At 36.7% G+C, this 9,784-nt stretch overlaps 2 protein-coding genes across 4 annotated transcripts; both read left to right on the top strand.

The window, feature by feature from the left end:
- Nucleotides 1–2,466: 2,466 nt before the first annotated feature.
- LOC103508796 lies at nt 2,467–4,233 on the top strand. Its single transcript, XM_026823292.1, has 3 exons — nt 2,467–2,534; nt 2,905–3,812; nt 4,220–4,233. The coding sequence occupies exons 2-3, from the start codon at nt 3,140–3,142 to the stop codon at nt 4,231–4,233; spliced, it is 687 nt and encodes a 228-aa protein (XP_026679093.1). The 5' UTR covers nt 2,467–2,534; nt 2,905–3,139.
- Nucleotides 4,234–6,537: 2,304 nt separating this feature from the next.
- LOC103508785 (COMM domain-containing protein 2) lies at nt 6,538–9,411 on the top strand. 3 transcript variants are annotated; one of them, XM_017443914.2, is made up of 4 exons: nt 6,538–6,552; nt 7,061–7,242; nt 7,647–7,981; nt 8,844–9,411. In XM_017443914.2, exons 2-4 carry the CDS (start codon nt 7,176–7,178, stop codon nt 8,847–8,849), a joined length of 408 nt encoding a protein of 135 aa, XP_017299403.1. In that variant the 5' UTR covers nt 6,538–6,552; nt 7,061–7,175; the 3' UTR covers nt 8,850–9,411. The 3 variants fall into 3 exon arrangements, with proteins under 3 accessions (XP_017299403.1, XP_017299402.1, XP_008471580.1); XM_017443913.2 differs by lacking the exon at nt 6,538–6,552 and adding an exon at nt 6,567–6,582; XM_008473358.3 differs by lacking the exon at nt 6,538–6,552 and having other exon boundaries at nt 6,822–7,242.
- The last annotated feature ends 373 nt before the right edge of the window (nt 9,412–9,784 follow it).

Here is a 9,784-nt window from a genome sequence, read left to right as displayed (position 1 = left end):
ACCTACATCTCTTCAAATCTGAATCAAAGCGAATCTTGGAACTCAAAGCGGCAGTTTCTCTAGACAATGTTCAGGGTCTCATACCTACAGCCCGGTAACCTCTTTCCTTTAGATTTATCCTTAGGGTTGTATGTATGTGGGGGGTTAGATGGGGGCGAGTTTTCTTGTTAGTATGATGCCAGCTGCTGATTCTATTCAAGGTAAGGACCTGTGTCACATACGTTTCTGTTCGGTGTTTTACAGCGCCTGTGGTGATACAGTCCGCTTATTTTCTATTCTTGTACAATTTGCTCTTGGGATATATATGTAAAACCAAACAGTTGGGAAAAATCCGAATCTGAGTCAAAACTCCGAAAAAATAACTGTAAAAGGTCGAAAATTCAATTTTTATTTTCCGTTCTAATGAAAGAGTTCAAATATGTGTGACGTCAGACTTTACGCAGTTGTTTTTTTCGTCCGTTAGGTAGCGCCACTATGCAAGCGCGCTAGCGGAGGAGCAGAAAGAACTGCGCAGAAACATATGCGCACAAACACATTAATGAACCAAAGCAGTGCATTGGGTATTGAGAGTAAGAGGGAAACAATTGATGGATTTCTTTCCGTCTACAACTACACCCAAGTATGTAGCTACATTGCCTGCGAGGGAGCTTTGTTCGGGACATTTGATGTGACGTCATCGCCTACGGGAGCGTATGCCGTGACGTCAAAGTTCACGATTCATTTACCGGCATTTTTTTAATCGATTTATCTCGGGATATAGAAGTCGTAAAAGAAAAAGAAAAATTCCGTTGGTCCTCATTTTTCCTGCTTTATGACTTTGAAACATCACCCAAGTGAGCGAAACTGATCTATTTTTACATTAGCCTACAGGGTGCAGGGTGTGTTTATGTACCGGGCTACCGGGCTGAGATAGGCCATTCTCGTCCTTTCTTGGCGTCTGGAAAATGATGTGGTAACTTAACCCTGTGGGCGAGTTTTTTTACTCATTTCATCCAACCGCTTGGAACCGTTTGGTCCAATAATGCCGTTTGAATTGTTTACATGAGTGACGTACCTATTCATTTCACCGTATGAGTTTGAATACTCATTGTATCTTCCAACCGGTTATAACAGTTTAGCTCACCTGCTCACCAGATCAACCTTCAAATTTCGCAATTGATACGGTTTGTTTACATTTTTTTGAATGTTTTATTGAGCAAAATTTACGAATTAACATAGGTACATATGCACAAAATTAACACAGGTAGGTACATATTAAAAAAAAAAAGTACATATTAATTAAATGTAGAATACATTTTCCAGCCCCTCCCCACAAGGGTGTGCCCCTAATATACTAGCGGCATTGCCCCGTTGTACTGCCAGGGAAATTTGTTGGTAAATAAAGTTTTTTGCCCTTAATTGGTTCCCCAGTTTTAACAATGGCCAGCCTTCCCAGATCTTCCAACTACCCCTTTGCCTCCCCACAAATCGGCCCCATAGTTTCTACTGCTACTGCCTTGAAAATATAATTTTGATCTGTCAGATGTTGGTATTTTCGATGTTTTACTGGCATGCTTTTTCTGCAGCTGCTGCAGGGTTTGCTGCAGTGAGAGGAAGGCATTTTTTTTTTTGTTTTTGTTTATTATTATTATTATTTTTTTTCAGAAATGCGAATGGAAGGAAGTCTTTTAAACTTGTCTTTTTACTCTTTTCATTCTTGTTAGTTTTTTAGTCCGTCCTTCCTTTATTATTACAACAGTAATAAAAAGGTATAAGGGACGGACTATTTGTATTCGCTTCGGTGTCGTCTGTGTATCTGTCAGTCTGTCTGTCTGTCTGTTGTCTGTTCCCATAGAAGGACTTATCCAAACCTGGTCGACCTATATATTATATATATCAAATTAAAGGTCTTTTTACCAGGATCACGAAAATGGTGGTGCAAATTTTGTCCAGAAAACCATAAATCTGTGTATCTGTCAGTCTGTCTGTCTGTCTGTTGTCTGTTCCCATAGAAGGACTTATCCAAACCTGGTCGACCTATATATTATATATGTTACGGTAAATGTAGAAAATTGGTACTTTTGAAAAATTACCGGTGATTCTTCACAATTACCAAACGTGTTGGTAAATGTAAGAAATTTTTCTAAATTTCTTACTTTTACCGGTAATTCTTTAAAACCGCCAATGCTCAGTGGTAAATGTAGAAAATTAAGATTTCTAATGCTCTTTTGAAATTAAAATTACCATATTTGGAACCCCTTTCTTTTAAATTGCAAAATAATATTTCAGTTCTTCGAAATGTGGATAAAACCTAACACTTTGGTCACCTTTATCCAGGGGACAAATGAGTTTTTCCGTAACCCCAACTTTCATGACAACAAATTTTTTCATTAGATCGTGTTCTAAAGGTGTTTTACCAACTATTTTAGACTTACCTACTTTCATTCACATTCTTTATCAAACTTTGGTACTTCAAGTACCTACATAGGAATATTCCCTCACAATGTGGACAAGAAATTTGAAATCCATTTTCCATCTCCAGAAAAGAGGAGAAAGTAAGTTTACTTTTATACTTATTTATGGTACTTACTTTTCCATGTCCGGAAAAACAAATTTCAACAACAAATATTTTGCTAGTGTGTTGCAGTATTGACAAGACTGCAATGTCTTGATTGAGGTTTCATTGGGTGATAAGTATTACTTTTATGATAGGTATTTATTTTTTCCTTATTTCCACATGAGTTTAAAAATGAAACCCTATACTATACCATCATACTAGCAATACATCACGATTAAAAGATATGATAGGTTTTACATGATGTAATCAAGAGATCAGTTAGAGATAGACGGATAAATAATGAGTTGTTGATCAAACATTGTGAAGTTATGATGTGTAATGCCTGATGTTTTAATTCTTTCTTCCAGGAGGTCCAAATCAAGTCCCCCTCCAGAACTGGCCTCTCCTCCAGAACTTGCCTCTGAAGAACCTACTAGAGAACTCTCTCCTCAGCCCGGTCCATCAAGTCAAACAACAGGAACATCTCGGCTGCCAACTTCAAGCCGTGATGTGCTGGAGGCTGAAATCTATTTCCTCAATAAGGAGCTGGCTGAGCTCAGATCAAAAAAGAAAGCAAGTGAGAGCCAAGTACTATTTTTCAACATGATTGAAGATTCTGACACTAAAGTAGCACAATATACAGGTCTTCCAAGCAAGGCCCACTTTGACATCCTGCTTGGCCTAATCTCAAGGTACAAAGTAAATTATTATGATGGGTGGAATGTAGAAAAAGTGTCTTTGGAAGACCAACTATTCTGCACTCTTGTAAAATTGAGATTAAATTTACCACTGTTTGTACTGAGTATGCTCTTTGGTGTAGCAGATGCTACAGTACACAACATCTTCCTAACATTTTTGAATGTCATGCACAAATTTTTGTTCACGTACATGATGAACAAAGTTCCTTCAAAAGAAAAAAATAAAGCCCTCAGCCCAGCTTGTTTTGCCACTTTTCCAAATGCAAGGATTGTGTTGGACTGCACAGAAATTAATATTGCAGTACCATCACTATTGAAGTCACAGAAAGAAGTTTATTCTTCTTACAAGCACCGCCACACTTTCAAGGCATTGATTGGGATATCTCCTAATGCTGTGATAACTTTTGTCAGTGACTTGTACCCTGGGTCAATGTCTGACAAAGTGATCACACAGCAAAGTGGTGTTCTGACAAATATGGAGGCTGGGGACCTTATCCTGTGTGACAAGAGGTTTTTAATTTCTGATTTATGTGCCCCTCTCAGGCTCGGGGCTTTTTTTTTTTTTCAAATACCTATTCTGCAAATGTAATAGAAAGTCGTGTGATGTTCACACCAGATTTTTTTTTGAATTTTAAATATAGCCTTCAGCAGTTGTTCTGTATTTCCAATGAAGTATGTTGGACTGCAATTTAATATGTCAGTACTTTTATGTATTACATTATTTTCACTTTTCTGTTTATTTGTATTAAACATAATTTTGTGTTGTGCTTTTTCATGTATTTCTTTACTTTTTTAATCATGTCTTCCAATTTTACTATTCCTAGATATTTTTTTAATGTTAAATAAATGGACTCTTTACATACTCTAATATGTACAATTTTATTTACATACACTTTAAGTCAAGCAAATTTTACAAATGACAAAATAAAACATGATATCTTAAATAAATATCTAAAATCTAAACACATTGTTTATTCATTTTCAGTTCCATTAATTTAGGAAGCAAATGGTCAATATGAAAACTGACGCAACCTAATTAATTTACCCCCCACTCATCATCTTAGGGATTACCATGATGATATTTTTTAATGTAGTAAATATTTTTTTTCTTTTTTTTTTTCTTGAAGAGGTTTGACAGAGGGAACTGTAACTGTTATGGTCCCATCGTCCCGAAATCGAAGAGAGAAGGAAGACAGGATAGGAGAAAGCCAGCCGTTCTGAGAACAAACATTATCCCATCAGGATAAAATCCGCCCTGGGCGGGAATCGAACCCACGGCCTAGCACTTACAAGGCAGACGCACTACCAGCTAAACTAACTGGGCTGGCAATGTTGTAAATAAAAGGGCTCTTAACATAGACTTTTTTTTTTAAACGAGGGGAAAATTTTTTCCGAGGAAACAAAGGGCAGGAACCAAACTTGATTCCGACTTGATGTTAGTTTGGCAAGACTTGACAAAAGATTTTACTGAATCTTTACATGCAGGGAAATTTTCAGTGACCCTTTTTGTTATAATTTGAAATTGTTCTTTCAAAAGTTCTAGACATCTTTTCTTTTCATCTTCATCCTCTTCAAGTTCATCTGTGCATACTTCACTGTTTTCTTTTTCAATATTCTCAGGAACTTCTGGTACACAAATTTCACCATGGATTATGCTAGAGTCAGTGGAGGGGGTAACACTAGAGTGAACTTGTAATTTTTTACACCAGTTGCTGAATTCATTCAATGGAGGCCTGTGGCAATGAAGTACAATTTCCTTTTAGTTTCTTCATCCTTGAATGGCAGGAATTGCTTTGATGACAAATTAAATTTTGTCACTACAGCAAACTGATGTTTGTAAGGACTACCATATCATATCCAACTTGACAGGAGCAGTGACCAACCTCAGAATTGACGAAATAGAAAAACGTCTCTCATAAAAAAGGCTACACAACAATGTTCCAATGTTTATTGGTTCACAAAAAAAGAGAAAAAACACAAGACTTCACTACTGACTACTAGGAAATAGAAAAAACGTTTCTCACAAAGGCTATACAAACAAAATAGTTTCTTCCTAGATTTCTTCCTAGAAAGTAAAACAGTTAAAATTAAAAAAATAAAATGGGAAATGAATGAGGTGTTGGAAAATCTTTTGTAACTTTGGATTTGGATCGGAATCGGAAACTTTTCATAACCTCACAAAGGCTGCAAACAGGATGTGCCCCTCTTGCACATGTGCAGCTTGTATGGTCAATACCATCACTTTTCAAATGGATCTGTAAACAGAAAAGGTTACTAATAAGCTTTGTGTCAGTCTCTAAATGTCATTTTTTGCATCCAAAATTATTCAAAGTTGTCTGAATGTATTCTATTAAAAAAAAAGCAATAAGAGGTGTTGTCAATCCAGTTATTTTGCTTTGCTTAGATAAAGAAATAGAAGAAGAAACTAGGTATTAATCAGGGGCGTGCAGTCGAGGTACCTATTGATGATAGCTATCTGCAAGCCTAGATTCACGGCACACCACTAAATAATAATAGTACATCCATGTTTAAGTGAAGAATAATACATACCTCAACTTGGTGGCTTTCATTCTTCATTGAAGCCTTCACCACTCCAGATATTATGCCTAGAGTACCATCAAACTGCATGGATTGAACATGATCACTATCCAACTTGTTCTCAGCCCTCTTGATGAGAGAGGTCTCCTCTTTCACGTACTCTACAACCATTGAATACTTGATTTTGTAAGAAGTCATTGCTGTAAATTAAAAGAAGAACAAAAATGAAAACAAGCTTGAATTATTGTACTTCTTATTGAATAGGTAAATGCAAGGAAAAACAATAAATAGGTAATAATCAGAGTGAAACTTGTCTTGGAAAGTAAAATGCATAATATTACATGGATAAATATTACATTTTGGATTTTGTAAAGAAGACTTGAACCTGACCTGAAAAAGGATGTTTCTTCTTCACACACTCACAGAGGGGTACACAGGGGAAATTTTCAATTGTAGTTTATACAGGATTGGATAGGGTTAAATTGGTCAAATAAAAGTTCAGTAGACGTGAAATTTCACGGAGAATAGTACTATAACACTCACTTACCTTAAAAATCCGGAAACAAGGAGGAAAAACCAATTTTTCAAACGTGAAAATTTTCTTATGGGAAAACACCGGCACGCAGATGTAAACAAATGTTTGTTTACTCTACGCACTTGACGCCATCTTGTTTTCTGACATCATCACTGAAGGGGTCTATTTATTTTTTACTTTTCATCTCTAGTTTGCATTTGCACGTTTATATTATACTTTTCATTTAAATTAGACATTACAAACAAGTGAATTACAAAGCTTTTTTTTTTGAAGAGGTTTGACAGAGGGAAAACTGTAACTGCTAAGGTCTTATCGTCCCGAAATCGAAGAGAGAAGGAAGACAGGGTAGGAGAAAGCCAGCCGTTCCGAGAACGAACATTATCCCGGGGCGGATTTTATCCGCCCTATCCGCCCCGGGCGGGAATCGAACCCGCGGCCTAGCGCTTACAAGGCAGACGCGCTACCAACTAAGCTAACTGGCTGGTGAATTACAAAGCAAACAAAAATGAATATAAAATATATTTTAAAAATTGCCGCTGGGACAGAGGGTTAGAAAAAATGCCCAACACTCCCACGCTATCCTTGCTTAAGTTACCACTCCAATCTCCAATGCAAATTTAAGGAGCTACTTTGAGCTCCTTGAAAAGACCCAAACCCTCCTTCTATGTTATTCTTATTCTGAGCCATTACCACACCACATCATTTTATCAAAAGCACTGATAAAGCATGGTACTTAATAAATCTTTTTGAAAGTTATCCAAATATCCATATTCATACGCAACGCAAGAAGCCATTTTGAATGTATTCAAAAATTGGGTAGAAAATATTGTAAAAGAAAAGCTTGAAAAGCTCAAATTCTTGACAAGACATGATTATAAATTTGAATGAATCACATAGAGAACACTTGAGTGTTTTGTTCCAACTGCCACCAGAAGGTAAGTTTGGTGCCAGCTAGTAGCTAATACCTGTGCAATGATGAGTTACTCTATGTACTATGCAGTCCTGTGTAAGATTCTTATTTAAGAATATGTGTATAGAACCTTTAGCACTTAGATACTCTCCCATGTCAACTATGATTTTGGTTCTAATGCCAAAATCATGCAGCATATCAAAGGTAAATTTGCACTAAACAGAAGTCCAGATACATACTTGAAATTTGTAATACCTCCTTGCCAGATAAAGAATTCAGGGCTTGTAAATTGATGTCTTCTACTAAGTAGGAAGTATGTAGACTCCCATCAATAGACTCAGAAATATTTGAAGATGAAAGCTCAGTCTCTTCCTTACCTCTGTGCTGACTGATACATCTAATCTAAATTATTTTATTTTTAACTTTCAGTTATTCAAGATTTCTGTACTCTCACAACCAACTATCTGAAGGATGGGCCAAATCAAAAGCTGTACAAGTCAGTTTCAAAGAAGCTCAGTCTACCATCTGCAGATAATGTTCAGGATAGTGTGGAAGGTCTAGTGTATTTTCTTCTCTTAGCAACCATTTTGAACATCAGTGAGTATGACTTTTGTAACACCCTGTACCACATGGGATTCACACAGGATGACAAATGTGAGAAGATTTTGTATGAGTTCTACACACAAGAGAAGTACAACTTGTATAGGACACTCATCAGTGAATACATCAGTCTGTTACATTTCAAATCGAGTGGAGATTTGAGGGTAAGATTTCTAATTTCTTGGTTGAGTGAAAAAAATCAGTGGGGGAAGATTACAAAGTGAATAAAAAAAAAAGCTCAGACTTTGGACCGGGCAGTTTGAGGTTTGAGTCCAAGTCAAGTCATAGAATTTAGCATAATGTACTTAGGTATGTATGAAATGGGCTCACTACCTATGCAGGGTGTCATATTCGAGGTCCTATTCATGAAGGATTCCAAAGGAAAACACAGATAAAATTAGTAACACTTAACTTCGAGACATTTTAGACATTTATTTCACTTTCAGCCAGCGTGTACAAATTCTCAATTGTTGTTGTTGTTGACTTAAAAACAGTGTTGCCAATAATATGACACGGGGTTTATACGCTTTTCCTGGAATGAAATTCCATGACTTTTCCAGAAAATTTCCATGACTATTTCCAGGAAAATAAGTAGGGGGTGGAGGTACCTAAAAATCAGTAAGATTACCCCTTCATTTAAATAAAATATGCAATATGCAGAACATGAAGGAGTATGAGGGGGAATGCACCGAGGCTGTTTTTTTTGGAAAAACTTGATATTTAATTTGAACATTTTTAAATTTCGATTGGGTGACAAATTCCATGACTTTTCCAGGTTTTCTTTAAAATTTCACGATTCATGGAATTTTTGGCCAAAAAGTCATGGAATTTTTGGCCGATTTTCAGATTCCATGACTTTTTCAGGTTTTCCAGGTTGCGTATAAACCCTGGTATGTGCCAAGCTGCTGAAGCTGTCAAGTATTCATGCTTAGGTAATTCTTTCCTAGTTTCCTTACATGAAATGATGAAATAAAACATTTAAAAATAAAAAATATTACATTTAGGTATGTGTCTATTCTATTCCAGGTGTAGTGGCAACCCGATCTCATCTGAACCAATGTGAACCCAAGTTTACAATCAGACTCCATCTAGAAAATCCTGATGAACAGGAGAAACAAATTGATCTTGAAATGGACGTGCGAAGTGTGCTCAATATTACACAAATTCTAGAGGAAGCATTGAGTCATGCTAAGTTGAACCAGAGGAAAATGAGTCGGAGGAAGCAGCTTAGCCAGACCAAGAGCAAAGTTCTGTCTGATTCTCAAAAATAAAATCACACTATTGACTGAACAAAGTGAGTTCAAAGTTTTAACCCAACGATTTTGTTCCATCATGCCAGCCTAGTTAGCTTAGTTGGTAGTGCGTCTGCCTTGTAAGCGCTAGGCCGCGGGTTCAATTCCTGCCCAATTTTATCCTGATGGGATAATGTTCGTTCTCGGAACGGCTGGCTTTCTCCTATCCTGACTTCCTTCTCTCTTCGATTTGATGATAAGACCATAGCAGTTACGATTCCCTCTGTCAAACCTCTTAAAAAAATTGTTCCATCATAATCATAATTATCCAGATTTCCCTGTTGTGGTCCTGTCTTCTAAATCTTATATTATAAGAACGAGATCCATTCACATTTCACATTTCACACACTGATTGCTCTATCTCTAGAACCACAACACCTAGAAAGCTGAAATTTGGTAGGAATATTCCTTTTATGGTCTAGGTGTGCAATAAGAAAGGATTTTGCGAAAATCTAAACCGATCCTGAGATATGATCAATTTTTGATCGCTAAAATCACCATAAGAAATACACAGAGTGCAGAGACTGAGGGAGAGAAAACTTTTCCTCGCTCGCCTAATATTGAGTTTCGTTTATGTTTTTAGTTTGATAACTACAAGTTCGGCCATGCTTTTTCCACAAGTTTGGCCATGCCTCGGGATGAACTAGCGGGATTCCGGAGCGAAGCGACGGAATT

Source organism: Diaphorina citri, unplaced genomic scaffold (assembly GCF_000475195.1).
Source record: "Diaphorina citri unplaced genomic scaffold, Diaci psyllid genome assembly version 1.1 scaffold434, whole genome shotgun sequence".
Taxonomy (NCBI): Eukaryota; Metazoa; Arthropoda; class Insecta; order Hemiptera; family Psyllidae; genus Diaphorina; species Diaphorina citri.
The sequence above is the reverse complement of the archived record's forward strand: the minus strand, read 5'-3'. Positions and strand labels throughout refer to the sequence as shown.

Excerpts from the sequence above, each read along its gene's own strand:
- LOC103508796 (XM_026823292.1), top strand. The coding sequence starts at position 3,140 with ATGATTGAAGATTCTGACACTAAAGTAGCACAATATACAGGTCTTCCA.
- LOC103508785 (XM_017443914.2), top strand. The coding sequence starts at position 7,176 with ATGATTATAAATTTGAATGAATCACATAGAGAACACTTGAGTGTTTTG. Across the intron at positions 7,243-7,646 it reads GTTCCAACTGCCACCAGAAG|TTATTCAAGATTTCTGTACT; the intron begins GTAAGTTTGGTG and ends TTTAACTTTCAG.